The sequence below is a fragment of the Miniopterus schreibersii genome (assembly GCF_964146895.1).
Source record: "Miniopterus schreibersii genome assembly, chromosome: 5".
NCBI classification, from domain to species: domain Eukaryota; kingdom Metazoa; phylum Chordata; class Mammalia; order Chiroptera; family Miniopteridae; genus Miniopterus; species Miniopterus schreibersii.
The window spans coordinates 86,329,847-86,354,564 of NC_138106.1; the positions used below are offsets into that span (position 1 = coordinate 86,329,847).

At 36.2% G+C, this 24,718-nt stretch overlaps 1 protein-coding gene across 2 annotated transcripts in view; it reads left to right on the forward strand.

Moving 5' to 3' along the window:
* Positions 1-21,299, forward strand: part of PLOD2 (procollagen-lysine,2-oxoglutarate 5-dioxygenase 2) — a 100,934-nt gene extending 79,635 nt beyond the window's left edge. Inside the window, exons 9-20 of one of the 2 annotated variants that reach the window (XM_081139263.1) lie at positions 1,347-1,472; positions 3,417-3,538; positions 5,089-5,193; positions 7,416-7,541; positions 10,470-10,611; positions 11,580-11,642; positions 12,621-12,734; positions 16,496-16,561; positions 17,740-17,844; positions 19,429-19,575; positions 19,673-19,798; positions 19,962-21,299. In XM_081139263.1, coding sequence (XP_080995389.1) covers positions 1,347-1,472; positions 3,417-3,538; positions 5,089-5,193; positions 7,416-7,541; positions 10,470-10,611; positions 11,580-11,642; positions 12,621-12,734; positions 16,496-16,561; positions 17,740-17,844; positions 19,429-19,575; positions 19,673-19,798; positions 19,962-20,117 — 1,398 coding nt within the window. In that variant the 3' untranslated portion in view covers positions 20,118-21,299. The remainder of the gene's footprint in view (positions 1-1,346; positions 1,473-3,416; positions 3,539-5,088; positions 5,194-7,415; positions 7,542-10,469; positions 10,612-11,579; positions 11,643-12,620; positions 12,735-16,495; positions 16,562-17,739; positions 17,845-19,428; positions 19,576-19,672; positions 19,799-19,961) is intronic. The other variant, XM_081139264.1, reaches the window with a different exon arrangement.
* The last annotated feature ends 3,419 nt before the right edge of the window (positions 21,300-24,718 follow it).

Here is a 24,718-nt window from a genome sequence, read left to right on the forward strand (position 1 = left end):
TGGATTGGGCCATAGGCAGGTTTCTTTATACGTAAAAGTAATAGTCACTATCTCAGAGGGTTGTAGGAGGCTTATATGAAATTATTACATGTAATGATATTTTATGTGTTTACATTTTATACATGTATGCATTTAAAAAAAAAAAGCCTTTATTGATTTCAGAGAGAGGAAGGGAGAGGGAGAGAGAAAGAGGGAGAAACATCAATGATGAGAGAGTCATTGATCAGCTGCCTACCTGGGATCGAGTCCGCAACCTGGGCATGTGCCCTGACCGGGAATTGAACCATGATCTCCTGGATCCTAGGTCGATGCTCAATTGCTGAGCCATGCCTGGCAGGGCCCCCAACCATTTGTAAATTTTCAAGCCAGGAACTTTCATCCCTTTTTCTAAATGTTGGTTATCACAAGGACTGATAAGTATAATGGATATTTCAGAAGTTGGTATACAAAAACTATCCCATAAAACATACCCTGGCCTGGCTGGGCGTGGCTCAGCGGTTGAGCGTCGACCTAGGATCCAGGTGATCAGGGTTCGATTCCCGGTCAGGGCACATGCCCACGTTGTGGGCTTGATCAATGACTCTCTCATCATTGATGTTTCTGTCTCTCTCTCTCTCTCTTTTCCTCTCTCTGAAATCAATAAAGATATATTTAAAAAAAAACATACCCTGAACGTACAAGAAAATATATAAAATAGATACAAGATAAATGTATTAGTGAAAGAAAATAGCTTTCCTATTTATAATATAATAATGAAGCAAAATAGTATTTTGTTTTTATATAATGAAGCAAAATAGTACTTCATTTCCTATATAGGAAATATATATGAAAATAGATTTATGTAATAAAATTAGATTAAAAGAGATATTCAAGAATAGAAATAAAGGCTCAGGACCTCTGTAATTGCTTTATTTGAGCTACAAATTAACCACTGAACTTGTAAGCCATGGAAACAAGAGGAGAAACAATTAGCATTCTGGTTTCTTAGATGAAGCTGTACCAATAGATGCAGATCTGAAAGAAGCTCCTTTATGGACTACCACAAAGGAACTGTTGAATTGTAGAGTAGGCACTATCCTTAGTTACATGCATGTAATAAATATGATAGTGAATTTCCTCTTCAAACCTCATTCTTAATGCCAAGATGTAGAGTAAAACCAATCACTTTGGTGGGGTCTACAAAACGTATTTCAAGTGTTAGAGAATTGCCATTGGACCACTCAAGTGTAGCAGATTACATTGAATTGATATTCTAGCATATTTGGTGTTCTGAGTAAGACTTGAGTAGAATTTAAAGTAAAACCACACTAATGATAATTTTTTCTTATGTTTGCTGTAAAACAAAGGTCTATCCAAATGTTACAATAGGCGTTTTTATTGAGCAACCAACCCCTTTCCTACCTCGATTTCTGGACCTTTTGTTGACACTGGATTACCCAAAAGAAGCACTTAAAGTCTTCATTCATAACAAAGTAAGTATTGGAGTCATGAATATTTTATGTAAAATGTATTTTTGATTATCTTTGGAACTATTTGTTATTATCTCTGTGTGTGAAAAATCCACTGGGTAAAGTAAGTAGGGGATTTTGGGAATAATTACTGCCCTGACTTTTTAAGACCTAAGGATAAGAGTCTAGAAATAGTATCATAATATTGGGATAAGCCTCATGAAACTCACAACAAATTTTGTAGATCAAGATGGTTGAATATCATCCAGTTCCTATGGCTCAACTTAATATATAATAAAGAGATGTGGAAGGGCCTCAGGTTCCTTTGCCTCTGGGTTGGTTCTGGCACTTTCTTTTATAGAACCTGTCATTGAATTGTTTGCAGCTTATGGTGACTCCATAGCATTAGAACTTGAAGTATCTTGCAGATAGAGGATTGTTTTGATTACTCGCACAATGACACTCTCTTCCCCAAAGGACTGGATATTATCATTTCCTTTAGAAATATTCAGAGCCTCCCAAACACCTCTCACATATAATCTGAACTTAAGGACATTTTTTTTCAATAATTTTCCATACTTGCCTGTTTCCTGTTGAAACTGTTGGTATTTAGCATCATATAGAAAAACTCAATAGCTGGGAAGTTTGCTATTTTTTCTCTTCTGTCCTCCTACTTTTTGTTTACCGCTGTTCTTTCTTCACAGTGTACATGTCAGCTAATCATTTGCCTTTTCCAGAGAATATTTTGCACTTACAGAAAACCAGCTAAAAATAAGTTTAAAAGGGTGTCTCTGAGTATTTGCTCTGGAAAATGTGTCATGAATATACTCACATTAAGGCCTTTTGCTTTATATATGGAGTGGGGCAAAAGTAAGTAGGTTTGCAGTTGTGAGTACGTGAGACACAGAGTTTATTCTTGTATTATTATTTATTAATTATTGTATTATTTTCCAAATGAACAACTGTAAGCCTACTTTTGCCCCACCCTGCATAGACTTTAATTTATACCCTCCTTCCTTTTGTAGGACCTAAAACTTCTTGCTGGCAGGAGTTCTTACATTTATTTATTTATTTTTAAATATATCTTTATTGATTTCAGAGAGAGGAAAGGACAGACAGAAATATCAGTGATGAGAGAGTCACTGGGGATGGAGCCTGCAGCCCGGGCCTGTGCCCTGACCGGGAATCAAACCTTGATTCCTGGATCCTAGGTCGACGCTCAACCGCTGAGCCACGCCCTGCTGGGCTATCTTCTTTTATTTAAAATTAACTCTATGTAGCTTTTATGTGACAAGTAATTTTAACAAGCTGTGAGCTTTTAAATACTTAATGAGATTTGATTCATACAAAGCTCTGAAATGTTCCAGTGAGGGAGATGTCATCTTACCATAGTTTTAGCATAGTTTAATGAAACTAATTTGATTTCTTTATATTGATAGTATTCCCATCAATACAATTTTGTTAAACACTGTTTTTGTAAAAGCACAATTTTATATGTGACCGTTATTTTTTTCCTCTGGCTTCACAGAATATTGAAATATTTATTTCTTAAAGTGATTATTTATAACTTAGATTAACATCTACTAGACTTAATATGCATTTTGAATGGAAGTTTTACACTACATGTCTAACATTCTCAGGCCATAAGCCATTTCCACACCATTCGCCCCACTCCCAGTTAGAAACACTTCATAGTACCCAGGATTTAAATATTTATGCAAGCACCTGTCTAGGAGTAAATGTTAAAATAATACTGTGATACCTTCTCTTCAAAAAATATTGGTATGTATTTGTTTTAGCTTCTGTATGTGACAGGTGATATTTAAATGAAACATGCTTGACTTGGTTATCACTTTGTCTGTAACTGAGTGAATATGTGCATTGTGGAATTCACCACTTTGAATATGAATCCTTCAGTCATCTTGTCTTATTTCCTCACTAATTTTCTATTTTTTAAATATGTTACAGGAAGTTTATCATGAAAAGGACATCAAGATATTTTTTGATAAAGCTAAACATGAAATCAGCACTATCAAAATAGTAGGACCAGAAGAAAATCTAAGTCAAGCCGAAGCTAGAAACATGGGAATGTATGTTTTAATACGTTTAAATTAAACAATTTCTACTAAGAAACTTAAGAAACAATGACTTTAAAAAAAAATTAGTACCCTGAACTTGGATGTCTCAATTATGTGTGTGCACGTGTGTGTTTGTGCACAGGTTGTGAGCACCCTCTACTGTTAGACTCCATCTGTGCTTGTGTGTAAAGGGCATGGAAGTTACTACATTTTTCTCTTAATGGCTAAGAGACCACATTTTTAATCAAACTCTTAATTGAACTACAGATCAAGATTTAAAAAATACTCAGACAAATGTATAGTATGACTTATGTAAGCAGTGATTTACATGTTTACTGTCTGAAGGTTGTGTGTGGTAAAAATGAGTGTTTTAGACCAAGGGGAAAAAGGTTTTCCTATATTCTAGTTACCTACTGGCCTAGAAAATATGTTAACAGAAGATATATTTTAGATCCTTTGTTTAGCCCTTTTAATACTTCAGACAGATTACTAAAAAAATTTTGTTAATAGTAAAGACAACCCTTTATTCAGTAAGTGTTAATTGAGTGTTCGAGGCAGTGGGTAGTAGCTGCTGATTAAAGGGTGGGTGAGTCACGGTGACTTCATGCTCTGGGCTGTGTGACGGACACGGCCTCGTATGGGGGGAAGGGGTGTGTGGAAAACAGGCCTCAGAAAAACCAAACTAAGGTTCTCACTAATGGTTCCATAGCTTGTTCATTGGAGTATCCTTGGGTCCATAGGCAAAACTTATTTTTAAAAATTATTTGTACAAATTTAACTACTGCCTGGTGTAGGGGTTTGACAATTGCTCAGAAATAAATGTGGTGTGGAGATACACACTGACAATACCTGCGAGTGATAACTGGGAGCCCAGAAAGAAAGGACCCCAGATGCAGAACCATAGTACTGGGAAGAATTTCATGTATCACAGGGGATTCATTCCATGGTGTCCTGATAGAACACCTCAGACGACCAAGGAAAGCTTCCGTCACAGTCAGTGTCCCTGGTGAGAAGCAGGGGAGTAACAAACAGTCTTAGAAAGGATCCAATGAAGTAAGTTTCAAAAAGTTTTAATACCTAGGAGTCATTGACCTCTATCTCCAAGATTCACTAAAAACTGAGTGGTGGATATACAATATTTCTAATATTTCACACTGTGTGTGTTTGTGTGCATGCCCATGCATGTGCAAAAACATTTTAATTTTTTTGAAAAAAATATTGTTGTACACTGGGGCAAATTATTTTTGCCTATTAGAGAAGATTAGCTCTAAATTCTAAACTGCCATTCTGACTGGTTGTTTTATGTCCTAAAGTATTTACTGGCTGAAAACATATTTTACCTGGCCTACATTTTTAGTGTTGATCTATCTGTGAACATCTGTGTTGATAAATTGACCATTTTGAAACTCAATATTTATCCTTTTGGTTATTGCCTTACTATTTTGATTAGAAAACTATGTTAGAGAAACTTTATTTTACATGTCAAATTTATATTAACATTTTTCAACAGCAAGTATATTATTTTTCTAATTCTTATTTTTTCATTTATTTTTCAATGCCAGGAATTTTTGCCGTCAGGATGACAGCTGTGATTATTACTTTAGTGTGGATGCAGATGTTGTTTTGACAAATCCAAGGACTTTAAAAATTTTGATTGAACAAAACAGGTACTATATAAAATTCAGTGAGAGTTTATTTTGAAAATGATGATCATTTCTTCGTCGGTGGGACACACTGTAATGGAATCTGTGGAAGGTTTGCAGATTGAGGGAATTCACACTAACTTATTTTCTGCACCTTATAAGCTTTCAATTCTAATTAATTTTCTTTTAAGGTAGTCAAATAGAAAAGAACCTGGTAAAATTTAGAAGTTTTTATTATTACAATCACAAACATGATGTTTGTCAATGATGTTTGTCCTATTTTTCTGTTTAAAAATAGGTGAAATTATGATATATCTGATACCAGTAAAATTTGGAATTTGTAAATTTTCTGTAGATATTTTTAAAGTAGAATTTCACAAAACTTTTGACCTAAAAACATATTGTACACAGAGTTGTAGAATTTGAAATTTCAGAGATATAAATTATTTGACACCATCTATACCAGCTCATAATGATATTAAGTCTTCACTTATTAATACTATTGCTACCACTAATAGTATTATGAATACTTGTACTAATAGCCCATTTGTTGTTGTTCTTGTTAATCTTCACCGGGGGATATTTTTTCCAGTGATTTTTAGAGAGAGTGGAAGGGAGAGAGGGAGAGAGAGAGAGAAACATCGATGTGAGGGAGACACATCGACTGACTGCCTCCCGCACGCGGCCTGACCAGGGCTGGGGATCAAACCTGCGCTGAGGTAGGTGCCCTTGACCAGGAATTGAACCCTCGGCCCCTCAGTGTGCAGGCCCACACTCTCACCACTCACCCACACTGCCCAGGGCAATAGCCCACCTTTAATGAGTGCTTATTAAGTGCCAGCATGTTTACATATATTAACACAATTATTTCTTATAATGGTAAGAATGGTTAGCAGTCAGATGTTAGTTACTGTTTTTATTTTGCCAAGTAAAGCAGATGAGAGATCTATTATGCTTGACTCTCCTACCCTGGAGCGTTGTGGGAGACTGGCCTGTTGTGGAATAGGCTTTTTATGAGAGTAGCTGGTCCATAAGCTTCTCTTGGAGGAGTTTTGTGAGCTTTTCTTAAAAATTGTGAGATACCACTACAGTGCACAATACTTTAGAAGTAATTCTAGAGGAGCTTCAGATTTTGTAACCTTATTTGGAAAATGTTGACACATTGTAAATTAGATTTCCCTAAGAAGAAGTGTGACATGTTTTGGATTTGTAATGAGCTTTCCTCAGAGGGACTGTTTCCTGGTAGGTGGTTAGAGCCCTCTGGCCATTGTCTTCCCTCTTGTTTTCAAAATTACTTCAAGGCCCGAAAAATGTTCCATGTTGCCAGGGTTAGCACAACCCATTTTATTTATTTATTTATTAAATATATGTTTTTTGTTGATTTCAGAGAGAGGAAGGGAGAGAGAGAGGAACATCTGTGATGAGAGAGTCATTGATCGGCCGCCTCCTGCACGCCCCCTGCGGGGAACAGAGCCCGAAGCCCCGGCATGTGCCCTGACTGAGAATCGAGCCAGGACCTCCTGGTTCATAGGTCAGTGCTCAACCACTGAGCCACACCATTCGGGCAGCACAACATTTTTAAAAGTTGTAAAAAAATGGAAACATACTTTAAAGTAATTCAGGACTTAACTTTAGGAAAACTGGCCTATTTACAAATATGTTAGCCCATCATTCATTTTTTTTATTCAACAGATATTTATTGGACACCTTAATGCACCCAGGACTATTATGTCTCTCTAATAACAGTGATGGTATTTGATTTTATATAGTATAGTTTCTGAAACACTTAAATAGTTAAGTTAGTTTCACTCTTTTGGACATAAGAAAGGGACTTTCAGAAGTCCTTTTTGTACTTTCATTCACATTTTGTTACTCTTTTTAAGAAATGGGTGGGTGGGTGGGTGGGGAGAGATTAACTAAAGAATTTATATGCATATCTGCAAACCCGGGGACACGGAGGAAAGTGCAGTGAAGGCCTGGGGGGTGCGGGGTGGAGGGCCAATGAGGATACAAAGGGGGGGCGTCTGTAGTACTTTCAACAACAGAAACATTCAAAACAAAAGAAATACCATTGACGATCACCTAAGAAAAAGTGTTGGGAAGCAATTTCTCTATTTTAGTTTTTTGGACTAACTACATGTGTGTTGAATGAACTTTAATGTTTTTGTGTCGTGCTGAGTTCAGGACACATAATTCTGTGGTCATTAAAAAACAGTAGTTACCTGGACTTTTTTCTTTGTCTTTAGAAAGATCATCGCTCCTCTTGTAACTCGCCACGGAAAGCTGTGGTCCAACTTCTGGGGAGCTCTGAGTCCTGATGGGTACTATGCTCGATCTGAAGATTATGTGGATATTGTTCAAGGGAATAGAGTGTAAGTCACTTAATTTAATCTTTTAATGTAAAATACCATGAGCTAGGATGGGGACTTGTTAATACTACTTGGATTTTTTTTTTTTTTTTTTTTTACTATTTATCTTTTTTCTTTATGTTTAATGGAAACTTGAAAACCTGAGGATGACTTGGGATCCTGAAATATTAGTGTAAATGAGTATTTTACAAAAAATGTTTTCACAATTCTAAATCTTCCAAGGAACAAACTGTTGTGTGAAATACTAAGAGACAATATATGGTTACCATAAGTAGCAATCTTATAAGTGATTATTAGAAGAATACTATTCTTTAGTTAAAATTTTGGAACGCAAGTTTAGGTTAGCTAATTTATTTAGTGGCCAGGATGAAGATTGTTGTGATAGCTTTTAAAACTTAAGAATGAACAAACAAAAACAATACTCTGAATCAAAATCTTCCAACATTTTCTGTTGCAAGTGTTTTCTGTGTAAAATACTCTACTTTAAATATCAATTTCTTCACTAATATCTGAATTCAGTTTCTAGAATTTGAAAAGAATGTATTTGTTACAAAGTGTGTGCATGATTGATATTTATTTCTGAGACCACAGTTGATATTTTTTAAACTAAAAAATAATCACAATTGAAATAGCATTTTTTTGCTAAGGTAACATTACAGAAGACTGTCATTCTTTTTCCGTACAGACAGTGGACCTGAGTGACTGAGATGTTAAGTGCTTTGCCTGTTTTTCTGAAATACGTCAGCCCAATTAAAACGGGAAAGCATTCTTTCATGACTAAAATATGTGCCCTTAAATTTAGAAAAAAACCCACACACGTCTTGTCCAACATTTGAGTAGTAAAAAGATGTTTTGTTTGTGAAAATAGTAATTTATGTGAAAGTAGTAATAGGAAATTTGAGTGACATAAAAATGATAAAGGCTTTTGTTAGCTGCAATTAAAAAGCAGATAGCTGAGAAAGCACTATTAAGATTGTATTCTGTTATTTCAAAGTACTTACTGTCTCTGGGATTATTTGTATAGACCATATGCCTGATGTGTCCGTGGGTATAGTAGAAATCAGGGTTCACAGAAGTAGAATAGAGTTTGTGTTTTATTTACGTTGCTGTAGACACTGGTGATTTTCTGTCCAACCTCCTGTTATTGTGTAAAGTGTGAGGGTTAGGGAAAGGTGGAGCCCTGGCTGGTATGGCTCAGTGGTAGAGCATCGGCTGGTGCACTGAAGGGTCTTGGGTTCAGTTCTTAATCCAGGGCACATACCTGGGTTGCAGGTTCAGTCCCCGGCTCTGGTCAGGGCACATGCAGGAGGCAACCAATCGTGTGTGTGTGTGTGTGTGTGTGTGTGTGTCTGTCTGTCTGTCTCTGCCCCCTTCCACTCTCTCTACAAAAAACAACAACAACAATCAATGGAAAAAAATATCCTCAAGTGAGGATTAACAACAGCAAAAAGAAAGAATAAGGTAGAGGTTTTTGATCTAGTTAATACAAGAATACATGTCATGTACAAAAACTACACGAAGGAAAGACTGCACGTTGCCAGTGAATAATTTCTGAATTCAGATGACACAATATATATTTTTTATGACCATTTATCTCAAGGCTTATCTAGTAAGACAAAATATCATGTTCTTTTTACTATGTACATTTTCTTTGGTCAAGGTTCTCTGAAGGCAGCAGGCATGTGTATCCTTCTTATACTGTTCTTGTGAAGTGAGTCATGGTCGGAGTGAGGCGATGGGTCTCTGGGAAGGACAAAGGACAAAATAAGGCACCTCCCATGTTCTTCGGGCTGTATTCCTTCATATCTTCTCTTTTAAACAAGAATTTGAGATGGCGTAATGAATTTTAAGATAATATATTTTAGGAGAATTTTAGGCTCTATTCAGCGGTGTGCTTGGGGTTGGAGGACGTTCTGGTTTGCAGTGCTTACCAATATCTGTGGTGTAAATACTTCTACCACGACTGATTTCAAGTTTCTAATGGGAAGTCATTGAGCATAGACCTGGGAAGTGAAGTTAGTCAGCTCAGGGGAGCCAGCGTGAACTAGCGCTAGCAAACCAGTTGGATGTCATTATTTTTTTCTATCAAACTGCTTAATCTTTGTTGTTGTTGTTGTTAATACTCAGCCGAGGATATATTTTCTATTCACCTTTAGAGAGAGGGAGAGAGAGGGAGAGAGGGAGAGAGAGAGAGAGGGAGAAACAAACAACAACATGAAAGAGACACATGGATTGGTTGCCTCCTGCATGAGCCTCCGATCGAGACAGGGATCAAACCTGCAACCCAGGTACATGCCCTTGACCGGGAATTGAATCCGTGACCCTTCTGTGCGAGGGCCAATGCTCTAACCACTGAGCAACACCAGCCATGGCCAAACTGCTTAATTTTAAATGGAAACACCTTCTGTACAACAGAATATTATACTCTAACTGTAACAACTAAGTTGAGGTGTGACAGCCAAAATGCCAAACAGATATCAAGCTTAAAATAAAGTTTACCTAGGGAAGGTATCTCATGAAAATGTAGTGTATACCAAATAATCTCTTACATAGGGTGTCCCCCAAAAATGTATACACACTTTGAATAATTATAAAGGCAATGTTTGTATTTCAACTGCTTTTTCAAATTTCCAATATCATTTTAGGATGAATTTCCCTTGTTCAAAGCTTAGTCTGGCTGAAAATAAAAAAGAAACATCAATTGAGTTAGTATGTATACATGTTTTTGGGACACTGTATATATATATATCATATATGTATGTGTATATATATATGTTAAATATCATCAAATGTGTATTTGTATGTAACTTGATTCAGTAATTTATACATATAACATTTAAAACATACAAGGCATTTGTTTTTAAAACAAAAATAAAACTTTAAATAATTTAAAATTTGTGGTATTTTGGAATGTCTTTTCTTTACTTTCAGAGGGATATGGAATGTCCCGTACTTGGCTAATGTATACTTAATTAAAGGGAAGACACTTCGATCAGAGATGAATGAAAGGAACTATTTTGTTCGTGACAGACTGGACCCTGACATGGCTCTTTGCCGAAATGCTAGAGAAATGGTAGGGGATACAATCGTGGCTTGCACGATGTTCTTAGAAGATGGCTTGCTTTCCCAGTTGATGTGCCATTGTCTTTTGATGTGCCTTTTCTTTCTAATTTGTAAATACTAGCCAATTTTTTTGGTTGTGTGTTGAAATATTGGGAACAATTATGGAGAGTAATTTGTGAACATTTACTTATGAAATATCTGAAAACTTAGGTTGGTGCTTAGGGTAACTCATCAGCAACAGTGGGATTCAATAATAAATATGAATTTGTTACAAATCAACTTTATTATCAATATCCCCACTCTCCTTACCACTGAACTAGGAAAAGTATTGAGATAAGTAGTATATGTAATCTGTGTGAAACATTAATGATACATTGCTATTCTACAAATCTCCTTTCATTATATAACTTAAATGACTATAGAAAATAACTTGTTTTTCAAAATGTATCAATATCTTTTAAAACATATTTATATGGTTTTCTGTTTTAGAAAGGATTATATTATTGTATTCAAATTTATGTAAGCAAATGTAATTTTGTGCAAAATCAGAAAAGTTGGCAAGTATTTTTTTATTAGCTTCATAAGGCATGTGTTGTGTGAATATGTTTTTCCTACAAACCTATGTGCATTGTTATTGAATATCCTCAGTATCTGTAATTGTAATTTGTGCTCATGTTTGGCTAATTTCACTCAACAGCGCATCCCGGAATGGCCTCTCTCACACATTTTTCTCTTTGTCTTAATTTTATGTCTAATGGAAATTATACTACGGAATGAGCTTGGATTTATGTTTCACCAAAAACAAAAAAAGGGCTAGAATTGTTCTTTGCTCTATAAGCTTTGCTTGTTCTGCATGTTTTCTATGAAGAGCATTTAAGAATGTCAGCTTCTCATGAAGGGCTGCTATTTTATTTACCTGAGAATACCTGAGAGGGTGGGTTTGCAGGTCAACTTACCTAATGCTTCTCTTCATTTTAGACTTTACAAAGGGAAAAAGACTCCCCTACTCCGGAAACATTCCAAATGCTCATCCCCCCAAAGGTGTTCTTTTTATTTCTTTTTATTTGTTTTTGTTTATTTAATTAATACTAGATATGGTATTTTGCCTAGCAGTAAAGTTACTTAAACTTTCCATTTAGCTTGGTAAACTGTAGGTATTCATTGATTCTGAGTCTGAGTATGTGCTTGGGAGCTTTGTGTATTGGGGGTGGGCCTTGTAGGGTATTCAACTCTCAGTTCTTTTGGGCTGATTTACGTTTTATGGCTGACAGGTGAGGAAGTGAAACATAAATCCCTTTCACTAGTTTTTGGATTTTTAAGGGAGAGAAGAGGTAGGAGTAAGTATAAAGTATATCTTGGTAAAAATGAGACTTGGATACTCTTCATGAATTTTTTTATTATTAATAACTAACTCTTTTACCATTAAAACAGGTACAAAAAGAAACAACCTAACGCTAGTGGTGTTGCCACATTTATTTGGTTTGGGACAGGGACGTGAGAGTGATTTTCTTTGGCTGCCTTTAATGAATATATGAGTACTTTCTGCTTTCAGTTTTTAAACATTAGGACAATAAAAGAATAAAATAGACTGATGAAAGAATGTTGACATTTGAATTCTTGTTTAAAAATGTGATGTCTTCTTTGAAAGGGAAAGAAGTCAAAAGAGGTACAGTTTATTGCACTGTCTCAAAAATACTTCTGCTTTCAAACAGGAATTTTCCCCGCTGTCTACATCTAGGATCAATGAGAAAGAGACAAAAGCAGTCAATTCTGCCTCTTCTTTTTTTCAGTTGAGTGTCAGTGCTAGCAATTAGTTTTGTGTGGTGTCTGAATTCATAATGAATCTAAATTTTATTTCTTTCATTTTCAATTATGCATGTTTTATATGAAAAATAAAAATGCATGTTCATAAATGAAAATATAAAAGTTGAAATTAATATGCCGTATTTTTCTGTGGTTAACTACATTTTCTTGTACTTTATTCTAAGATTGTTAATACTATTCTTTTTTGGCATATAGGGTGTATTTATGTACATTTCTAATAGACATGAATTTGGAAGACTGTTATCAACTGCTAATTACAATACTTCCCATTATAACAACGACCTCTGGCAGATTTTTGAAAATCCTGTGGTATGTATTTCATACTCTATTTATTACTTATTTTCCTGTAACTCTAAATGGATGAAAATAAATTGGGTGACTAATATGAAAATGTGGTAATAGGCCTTAAAAGTTTCTTTAATTATATAAATTTTTAAAAGATGTAATTAATTATATTTTATGTCCTAGAGAGTAGATCTAAACCTGACCAGGAACTTTTTTTTTATTAAGATATATATTAGGTTCGGGGAAGGAACTTTTTTATTAATCCTCACTGGAGGGTATTTTTCCCATTGCTTTTCAGAGAGAGTGGAAGGGGGAGAGAGAGAGAGAGAGAGAAGAGAGACACATCCATTGGTTGCCTCCGGCACCTGTCCCCGGGCCAGGGATTGAGCCTGCAACTGAGGTACATGCCCTTGACTGGAATCGAACTGGAGACCCTTCAGTCCAAGGGCCAACACTCCAACCATTGAGCAAAACTGGCTAGGGTGGAAATTTCTTTTCTTTCTCCCAGTATTTCTACTTATATATCGAAAAGCACCATCAAATTTTTCATCAGTTTCAGAAAAAATGTTTACAAGTAGCTCACATATGACAATATTACATTTTGATTTTCAGGAAGAAAATTCAAGAGTTAGTTTGAGAAAATACATTTTACTTTATCATTTTGTTTATTTTTTATAACAATTTTGTGACTATAACCAAAGATAGCCAGAGAAAGTTACAGAGTAAGTGGGTTTAACATATAAAGAAAATATTAAGTTGGGACACTATTTCCTTTTAAATTGTAAAATTATTTCTTTTCTGAAAGATTTGAATCTATACGAATTAACTTTTTTTTTCTTTTCTGTTTTCTGTAGTGAAGTCAGCACATTTATTCAAGGGAAAATACCCTCTTCAGTAATAATCTTTGTAATACTATTTAGGGTTTTCACTTGCCAGTAGTAAAAGTTTTAAATTACAAACACTCAATCCACCTAATCAGAATTATGTTTTATTTTGTAGGAGTAGTTAGCAACCTGGAATAGTAAATTTAATGGTTTCTGAGTACTCTGTTGAATAGAAAAAGAATATCTTTAAAAGTACTTGCACTAATCGACATGTCTCACACCCACCTCTCTCTCTCCTCCTCCCTCCTTCTCTTCCTTCCAGTCTCTTCAAAAATCAATGGAAAAATATCCTCAGGTGAAGATTAACAAAAAATAAATTAATTAATAAATTAATTAATTAATTAAAAGTACTTTCAGTCCATGTTAGCTACATATCTTCATCTTTGACAAGCGTAGACTTGAGAAAAGGCTTTTTTTAATGGTGAGGGTGAAATTACATATTTTACTTTAACACTGAATTTCTTGTTATTTTTGTTTTTATTTTTTTAAAAATATATCTTTATTGATTTCAGAGAGGAAGGGAGAGGGAGAGAGAGAGATAGAGAGATAGAAGCATCAATGATGAAAGTCGTCACTGATCGGCTGCCTCCTGCACGTCCTGGACTGGGGATCAGGCCCACAACCCCAGCATGTGCTCTGACCGGGAATCGAACCACTATCTCCTGGATCCTAGTTCAATGCTCAACCACTGAGCCATGCCTGGCCGGGCTGAATTTCTTGTTATTTTGAGAAATAGAATGATTTGATTTCTTAGGTAATGTTAGGTTCCTGAAATAATATTCCAAATTATATTCTTAATTGTAGATGTTTGTGTAAAAATTCAAATCTTTGGAGACTATATAATGATAATATCACAAGTAAGTTGGAACAACTTTTCTTTCTATGGCTTTACTTTGGTTTATTGAAAATTCACCTTATAGATATACCTTGTAAGGTGTCTTAGCACAATAATTAATGATTGTCCCATTATCAGAGATCCTAGAAATTAGTAAGGTCACAGTTTGTTCAATGATATTTTAAAGGTGGTCAAAATGAAAAATTAATGTAAAACCTTAGGGGCTTTTTTCTTTAACTTCAAAAATCAATAATGATGTATAGGAAAGAATACAGAAGGATTCTGAAATGTTATGAATGATTATTTACTTCTAATTTTCCCCGTATTTTGGAATCAGATAACTAATCAATATTAGAGGGAATGAGATAATGCAGTGATTTGATCCTTATAATTATATACTGTAAATGAAATGTATTAAAGAATTCGAAGATAGCTTTGGTTCTCTATATCAGCAATATCTTAGCTACATATAAGCAGAGGTAGGCTAAACTAAGAACGCATACAAATTATCTGGACCCCTTTGAAATCTGGCCTCAAAAGGTATATTTCAGACAAATATTTTTTGAAACAGATTTTGACTGGAATTATTTTACGTCTGTACCTCAGTTCTTCCCTGTCGCTTCCCTATATTTGTACTTTGTAAAGAGAAAATTAATAATTTTGTTAGATTTCCTAAATACATTTAAGAAGAGATCTTTTTGGATAATAAATCATTTCATATTTTAATATATACTGTTAGGGTTTGGCTGATGGCAGGCTGTGAAAGAATTCACAACTAAAAGAAGAGATGCAGAGAGGAAGTTTATTTTACTTTCCCTGAAGGGAAAGGGCCCATGCATTGCTAATCAATGCAAGGGCAGAGAACAAAAGGCTGCCTGCTCTTTTAAGCAGGGGCTGTTGCTAGGCGACAAGGAAGCAAGGGGTTTGGGTTGTCTTGAAGTTGTGCAGATACCAGAGAGGTTTGTCTTGAAAAGTTACAGTTTGTTTTCCAGAAGACAATCCAGCAGATGTCCTAGGGAGGGGTCTTATCAGTATTTTTCCAATGCCATTAAAACATCCTTAGAGCAAAAGTCATGAAGAGTCCAAAAGAGGCCTGTTTGAAAGGGAGGAGGGAAGGGAACTTTCTACTAACTAGAGATTTCTTGGTGTGAATTATCCCTGAGTTGTGCAAACAGCAGGGAGGAGGGAGATGCAAGAATGTAGCCTTGAAGTAGCTTATTTGTCCCACAGTTTGAACGGAGAAGACAACAGTCTTAGAGTTTATTTACCAGGTGCTTCTCATAAATTGTGGAAGGCCACAGCAGGGAAAAAGAGAGGCCCTTTTCCTGTCCTTACATATACTCTCTAAATAATTGGGTTTTTACATGAAACCCAGGAAAAGGATTCCTTAGCTGATGTTGACAAAAATTGAGATCAGTGTGTGGTTTATGTGTCAGAGATTAGTCAAAGAGAAGAATTGTTTCATGAATTAGCAATGAGGCATGAAGAGGACATATTTTTAATATGTGGTCCTATACCTTAATTTTAGTAAGTTAAAAATAGTTTAGAAAGAAGTTAAAGTATTAGTAACCCTATGATCATTCTTCAATAAATATTAAAACTAGTAAAGGAAGAAATTTTAAGTACATTTTAAAGTTGATATTATTTTAGAGTAATTCACTATAGAAGTATAAGTAAGACTCAAATTGATTAGTTAATATTTACTAATATTTTTTTATAGGATTTTGTTGTTACTCACTTTTAAACACACATCTTTACCTGCCCTGTGTACATGCATAGGATATAGCATACAAATCTAATCACTATAAGAGTACTCAAGTTTTAAAATCCTGAGTTATAAAACTTCATAAATAAAAATTTTGTGTTTCATAGAAAGACATATGATCATACATAGAATCAGGCAAAAATAAAAAAACAAACTGTGGTTTCTGAGAACTCCTATTTTGTCTAAAACACACATTATAACTTGTTTGAGCAATTTCCAAAATGCATATACTTTATATTTCCTATTAAAATATTTGTGAATGTATTTGCTTTAATCTGTGCAATTTATTTTTTTTTTGTAGGACTGGAAGGAAAAGTATATAAACCGTGATTATGCAAAGATTTTCACTGAAAATATAGTTGAACAGGTTCGTATTAATAATTACTGTGATATGTAGAGCCTTTTTGCTGTATTTTCCAGAAGGGCATTTTATTACTGCAATACTGCTTTAGTGGAAGATGTTGTGAAAGTGGAGAAACTACCCCTTAGGTAAAATTTCTATGGCTTAATTCCCAGTTTTATAGCCTAAGGGTCATATAGTTGTAAAACTGTAGAATGTGGAGATGAACAAAAATTTTAAGATCATGTGTTTTTTAAAGTGTGCTCTCAGTGTCATAGCTTTCTTTTTATTTTATTTTTTATTGTATTTTATTTTTTCTCATCACCATTTATCCCCCCATATCCTCTTCCACCTCCAGTCCTCCCTCCCCCGCTGCAGTCACCACAGTGTTTTCTGTGTCTGAGTTAATGTCATTGTTTTCTCCAACCACTAAAAATAAGGAACCATTGGCAGAGCTCTTTAGTGACAGTTTGCCTTTGAAAGAAATTGGCTCTAGGTATCTCTTCTCAGAGGTGCCTTTTACAAAACGAACTCTGGTTTAGATTAGTAGTATTCCAAACTATTGCTCATACCTTATTTCAGAGAATTAAGGCATCTTTGATTCTGAGATACCTCTTTATTTTGTGTACTATGAAAAAGAAAACAAAATACTGCCAATTAAACTATGACACAATGTTTTCTAATCATTTAGAATGTTTTTATTTTATACATATGGAAAGAGTTATTTTACACTTACTAGGACATAGATGTTATATGTTCTAGGGAACTGCTACACAATAACTTTTCATTTCTGTCACAAATTATAGTGTAAAATCACTTTAAGAAAACATTTTAAAAGGCAACTCAGTTCAGCAAATGCAACACCAACTAAATGCGTGTATGCCTACTGACACACATACGCGCACACAAGGTGACGGCAGAATGAGTGTTTGACCAAGACCGTGGGATTAAAATTACATCACAATGACTTTAAGACACAGGTTGATTTCACCGATGTTAAAATGTAAAAAAAAATAAAAGTCTCAAGAGACCCTAAAACTAGTATTGTTTGTAATAGTAATGTCACTAATGTAGGACAGACTTCTTAAAAAGGACATCTGTGTGAGAGAAATATTGAACATTCTGCTCTATTCTTTTTGAAATGCTAGTTATTAGTTAGAAGACCCAGAATGTTATTGTCTTAATGCCGATGCCATGTTTTACAGCCTTGTCCAGATGTCTTTTGGTTTCCCATATTTTCTGAAAAAGCCTGTGATGAGTTGGTGGAAGAAATGGAGCATTATGGCCAATGGTCTGGAGGGAAACATCATGTAAGCTGTAATTTCACAGAGAAAACCGAAATGTGTATGTGGGGCGGGAGGAGGGGTAGGTATCCAGGGGATTCAGAGCGGATTTGTCCCTGTGTCGTGCATCTCTGAGGGGACCTAAATGAACGGGCAGCCAAGACGGTCAGGAGAGCTGTTTTTAAGTCTAATTCTGCCACTAACTAATTAATGTTTAACATTTGATCTGTCTGGGCCTCAGCTTCCCATTTACACACGCAGTCACACTGGCCAGTCCCTAAGGCCAGTGTCCCAGGCCCGAGACTGTAAGATAATGTGTCTTTACTGCATGATTTTCTTCAAGGCCACTTCTTATTCTCTGCATTACAGGGAACTGTAATGAAAATACCAAAACTAAGTTTCTCTGGTTGATTGTCAAAGCTATTTTTTTTTTTTTTGGTGTAAAACCTAAGAAGGAGGAACCTGAATGTCTTTAGTGTAATTCAGTTTTTTATTTACATTCATTGTCAAAGACTTGGCAAGAGGTCTGACTGCCAGTGGGTCGGTGTGTTTCTTTTCCTCAGAGCCCACAGATGCCGGCTCCTTAAGGATACCAAGGCATTTAAGTGGAATAGCCTTGAATACCAGTGCCTCCGCTGAGCGCGCACCTCGGCTAGTTAGCTAGTCAGGGAGACAGAAGTTCAGAGAACAGTGAGGAACTGAAGCAGCAGGTTGCAGGCAGGGTGATGAAGAGCTGCCAGAGGAGGACTTGGGCGCCACAGAGTGGAAGTGGGGAACAGAGCAGGGAGAGCTTGTTCCTGTGGCGGGAAGTCCAGCGAGCCGGGGCCCATCAGGCAGCTAAGACCGCCTGAAGGCCTGCTGTAAAAGGCATTCCTTAGGGGGCTTGGGCGGGCTTTGGAAATTTTGTTTACTTTATAGTCAGACCTTATATCACATTTGCAAAAAATAATATAAATGGAGCCATTTTAAAATGAATTTGGAGCTGCCATCCCATTGTCTTGCACATCTTAGTCCCTGTATCTTTGGAATGTTAAAAAGGCAAGATAACCCTGGACTGGACCCAAGGGCAGCATTGTATCCCAGCCCACTATGTGCAAAGATGGCAAGAAAGATGATGCCAGGACTGCCTGGACTGAAACTGAGGACACTGTTTAGCATCAGCATCACTGCTGGCTCGCCTGTACCTGTAGGAATGCCTCCTTCCACTGATGTCGTTGTCCCCTCCCTTTCTCACAAACACCCACTGCCTTCGCCTCCTAATCAGAACACTACTGGGGTTTCTGCCCCAATCAGTGCTTTCTGAGTAACTCTTCTTTTGGATCTCAAATAAGCACTTGTTACCTCTTACTTCATCCTTTAATTCTTGTGTTAATGCATTTTATAAGTAGGAAAGGAGTCTACCGACTCTGCAGTGTTTTGCTTCATGGATATTTGCGAAGCCGTGTCGCCTAAGTCTTTTTGATAGTTTTGCAGTTCAAGCGGATGGTGTGCCACACATAAACTGTTAATTTCTTTGTTTTTACTGACCTTGGGGTTGCAAAAGTTCCAAGATAGTACAAATGTGGGTTGCTCGTGGGCCATACTTTATGATATCATTAATCCTGTTTTTAGGACAGCCGTATATCCGGCGGTTATGAAAACGTCCCAACTGATGACATCCACATGAAGCAGATCGACCTGGAGAACGTGTGGCTTCACTTCATCCGGGAGTTCATCGCGCCGGTCACCCTGAAGGTCTTCGCGGGCTACTACACCAAGGTGGGCCCCCGCCCCCGCCTCCCCCCCACAGTTCCACACAGGCGTGCTGTGTACGTTTCTGTCGATAAGCAGATCCATTCATTTACTTTGCTTTTAGGGCTTTGCATTGTTGAATTTTGTGGTGAAATACTCCCCCGACAGACAGCGCTCCCTGCGCCCTCATCACGATGCTTCTACCTTCACCATCAACATAGCTCTCAATAATGTGGGGGAAGATTTCCAGGTAACGTGGGAGCTATTTTTTACATTCTTCAAATAGTCACTACAAAAAGGCCTTTACCCCCCCCCCCTTTGTTTTAAAGATTCTGCTTATATGGCATAATTTTAATTTTGCCACTGATAAAAAAATAAACATAATAGGCTGTTTATTTGTCCATCTCTTCTAGGGAGGCGGTTGCAAATTTCTAAGGTACAACTGCTCGATCGAGTCGCCGAGGAAGGGCTGGAGCTTCATGCACCCAGGGAGACTCACGCACCTGCACGAAGGACTCCCCGTGAAGAACGGAACTCGGTACATTGCAGTGTCTTTCATAGACCCCTAAGTTATTCCCCTGTCCCTGAATCACTGTTTCTAACGGATGGATGACTGGCACGAACATGCCCGAAGTTGTGATGGAGAAGACGAGAGAATATTTAAGTAACTTCAGCAGAACAGCTTTACTTTGGGCCAAACATCTGAGAAACTTTTTAAAAAAAGTTTGATATATCCTAATGTCTGCTCTGAGCCTTAAAACGCAGATTGAAGAAGAAAAGAAAGGAAAAAACAGTAAAATCGAATATTTATTTCTTTGCCTTATTGTCTCAGAATAATGACAATTTTTCTGGATTTGTGTTTCAGCTGATAAAATAATCGGGTACAAATGCACAAGTGACAAATGAGACTAGTAATATTTTCTTATTTAACAAAGCCTGGGAAGAATTTTATTTATCAACATGTAGATAAAATGGATATAAATGAAAATTGGCAACTTTTTAAATGTTGGAAAACTGGAATTCTAACTGAATTTGTGTGCAATTGATTGTATAAGTACTTTTTTGACCACCTGTATAGGTACATTTTATAGTAGTTCCTGACGGAATGTACAGAACAGTATTACACAATGTTTTTCCTTAAGAGACTTAGTACAAAACACAATAAGCTGCATATCCAGTTGAACGTATTTTTGTTTAGATTGTTAGACTTTTTTACATTTGTATTAGAAATAACGCCCCGTGTTCCTTCGGATGAATTTTCCAAGGTGGATTATATTACATAAATATTAGGTTTAGGAAAGCTTTCAGGCCTTTCCATTTAAGTCAAAGAGGGTTGTTTTTCTTAATTCCAGAAAATAATGAGGGTTCATTTTTCTTTGAGATGAGTAACAGCATTTTACGATTATTTTTTTAAGCACTTGAATTTTACATCAGGAAGATAAATTGGCGAAGCTTTCTGTTGCCCTGTGCACCCCCCTCGTTTTGTTTTCAGGGAGGGATATTCACTTTTGTCTTCCCAGCATAGTCTCCATTCTGTCCTTCTTACTCTTTTTATAGCTTTTTAAAATCCCACTTTGAAATGATTTCCCTACACAAAAGAATTTGTGCCTTGATTTTCACCGTTTCTCTGAGTGAGGTTTAAATATCCTTATTGTAGCTACTGTTTTTAATTTAAAGGCTAAACTTGAAAAAAAGTTCTAAGTCATGGTGCCAAAATTCATTTTTCTAACACCGTGTGTTAGAAAATTATGAAAAATAAAATAATTTAAAATAAGTCTCTGTTCTCTTTATTATTGGTGATTTAGCTTAAGAAGATAGTTATAATTAAGTAGGCTGAAAGAATATCTGGATATAATAGGCTATGATTTTTTCACCTTGCTTGGTACATTTACTAGTATCATAACTTAATGAAAACTATTTATTGAATTACAAATAGAATTAATAACTTTCAATCTCAAAGTGACTAGGGATTTGATCTAACTTATTTTACAAGTGAGGAAATAGAGATATATATTTATTATTTTATTCATTATTCTATTTTCTATATATTTTTATTTTATTGATTTGAGAGAGAAAGGATGAGAGAGAGAGAGAAAGGGAGAAAGAAAGAAACACTGCTCTGCTGTTCCACTAATTTATGCGTTCATTAGTTGCCTCTTGTATGTGCCCCGACTGGAGATTGAACCCGCAACCTTGGCCTGTGGAGACAATGCTCTAACCAACTGAGCTACCTGGCCCAGACTCAATTGTATATTTATTTATTCAATGCTGTTTTCCAAGGTCCTGCTGTGGGCCAGGCACACATTGAGGATGTGGCGATGAACAACATGCTACAATTACTGGGAGATGGACTTAGGAAATAAGGAAGTTGCGTTCTACCTCTTTTCTCTTCTTCAGTGACACTTAATACCCAGAGTAAATTCCTACTATCTGTCAAGGTGGTTGAGGAGACATTTTAGTAATGATTTGTGAGTTACATTTAGTATACTTCAGGGATGGTATTCCAAATATGTAACAGCTGGTATGTCGTGGATGCCACCCAGTCAGAACAGACTCCGGCTATAAAAACAGAGTGCTGCCAGCACCAGCCAGCTCACTGCCCCCGTGGTACATTTCGGAGGACAGACATCTCCCAGACCCTGGCTCCTTTCAGTGGTAGCATCCATGGGTGCTGACCTATAATCACTGTTTTAATCACATGCCATTTTTCTAGAAATGGGATTGATACAGTCAGCTGAGTACACTTTCTATCTATTTTCCTTCTCATCCTAGATTTCATGAAATGATATGTACTTTTTAAAAGAAAAATTTATTATTAGTGAGGGAAAGTGAGAAATTCCCATAAGTAGATCAGAAAATTTGAAAAATGGAAAACAGACAGGATTGAATGGAGAAAGCTGCAGTTTGAAACACGCTCAGCTCTGGCAACCATCAGTTTGTACTCTGTTTCCGTGAGTTCCTGTTTTTCAGATTCTACATATAAGTGAGAGAGCATACAGTAGTTATCTTTGTCTGACTTATTGCACTTAACACCCTCAAGGCTCATCTATGTTGTCACAAATGGCAATATTTCCTCCTATTTTATGGTTGACTAATAATACATTGTGTGTGTGTATCTGTGTGTGTGTAACTTCTTTACATATTCATCCATCAATGGACACTTAGGTTGTTTCCATGTCTTGGTTATTAAATAAGGCTGTAATTAACATAGGGGTGCAGATGTCTTTTGGAGACAGTGATTTTGTTTCCTTCAGACATATACGCAGAAGTGGAATTGCTAGGTTATATCATTGCTATTTTTAGTTTTTTGAGGACATGAAATCTTTTTCTGTGGAAATGATTTGCATATTATTGTTTAACTTAAAAACAGTAGAAAGGGGAGAATTCCCATAACAAATTTAATTTCATTAAAAAGTATATGAATGTCAAAGATAACCATTTATGTTTGCATGTGTGCTCATGGGCATGTGTATATTAACAAAGGCTTTAATGCTCATCGTGGCCACACTATTTCTATTCCTGATGTGCACAGGTATAAGCATGAATATTTCTCCCAACACAGATACTTTAGTAGTTTTCTATTATATTATCATCTCCATTTTGCTTCATTTTTGTTTTTTTGTTTTGTTCTTTTATCTTTATTGTTGAAAGTATTACAGATGTCCCCCCCCCCCGCCAATTGATCTCCTCCACCCTGCACCCCCCGCCCCAGGCCTTTACCACACTATTGCAAAGTATTCCATGGTGTAAATGTCCAAGAAGATGCTTGATATGATTTCAATCTTCTTGAACTTGTAGAGACTTGTTTTGTGTCCTGACATGTGGTCTATCTTTGAGAATGTCCCATGTGCATTTGAGAAGAATGTATATTCTGCAGCTTTGGGGTGAAATGTTCTGTAAATGTCATTTAAATCCATCTGATCTACTGTGTCACTTGGAGTCACTGTGTCCTTGTTGATTTTTTGTCTGGAAAGTCTATCCAGTAAAATCAGTGGGGTATCAAAGTCCCCTACTATGACTCTATGGCTGTCGATCTCTCCCTTAAAGTTTTCCAGAAGCTTTTGTCAGCTTGTGTGAGTCTTTTGTTCTGAGGTGGGTCTCTTATAGACAGCATATATTTGGGTCATGTTTTTCTTATCTGTTCAGCTACCCTATGTCTATTGATTGGAGCATTTAATCCATTTGTATTTAAGGTTATTATTGATAGGTACTTATCTATTGCCATTTTGTTTCTTTATGCCTGTTTCTCTCTCTCCCTATTTCAACTTCTTATTACAGCAGTCCCTTTAACATTTCTTGCAGTGCTTGTTTGGTGGTGATAAACTCCTTTGACTTTTTTTTTCTCTGGGAAGCACTTTATTTCACCATCTATCTTGAATGATAGCCTTGCTGGATAGAGTATTCTTGGATTCAGATACTTGTTTTGCATTTCCTTGAATACTTCATGCCATTCCCTTCTGGCCTGTAGACTTTCTGATGAGAAATCAGCTGACAGCATTATGGGAGAGCCTTTGTAGGTAACAGATTGCTTTTCTCTTGCTGCCTTTAAGATTCTCCCTTTGTCTTGAATTTTTGGCATTTTGATTATGATGTGTCTGGGCATGGGCTTTGCATTCTTGCTTGGGACTCTCTGTGCCTCCTGAACTTGTGTGACTTTTTCCTTGACCAAGTTAGGGAAGTTTTCTTCCATTATTTCTTCAAACAGATTCTTTAATCATTGCTTACTTTCATCACCTTCTGGCATTCCTCTGATGCGAATATTGTTACGTTTCATGTTGTCCCACAGCTCCCTTAGACTGTCCTGTTTTTTAATTGCTTTTTCTTTTTGGATCTCTGATTGAGTGATTGTTTTCTACCTTGTCTTCTAATTTGCTGATCCAATCCTCAGCTTCCCTTAATCTGCTGTTTATTCCTTCCAATGTATTTTTTATTTCTACTATTTCATTCTCAATTTCCTTCATAGTTTCCATATATTTTCTCATGCTGTTGAGTATCCTTATGATCAGAATTATGAACTCTATATCTGACAGATTGCTTATCTCCATTTCCTTTTTTTTTTTTTTTTTTTTAATATATCTTTATTGATTTCAGAGAGAGGAAGGGAGAGGGAGAGAGAGATAGATAGAAACATCAATGATGAGAGAGTCATTGATTGGCTGCAGCCTGCAAC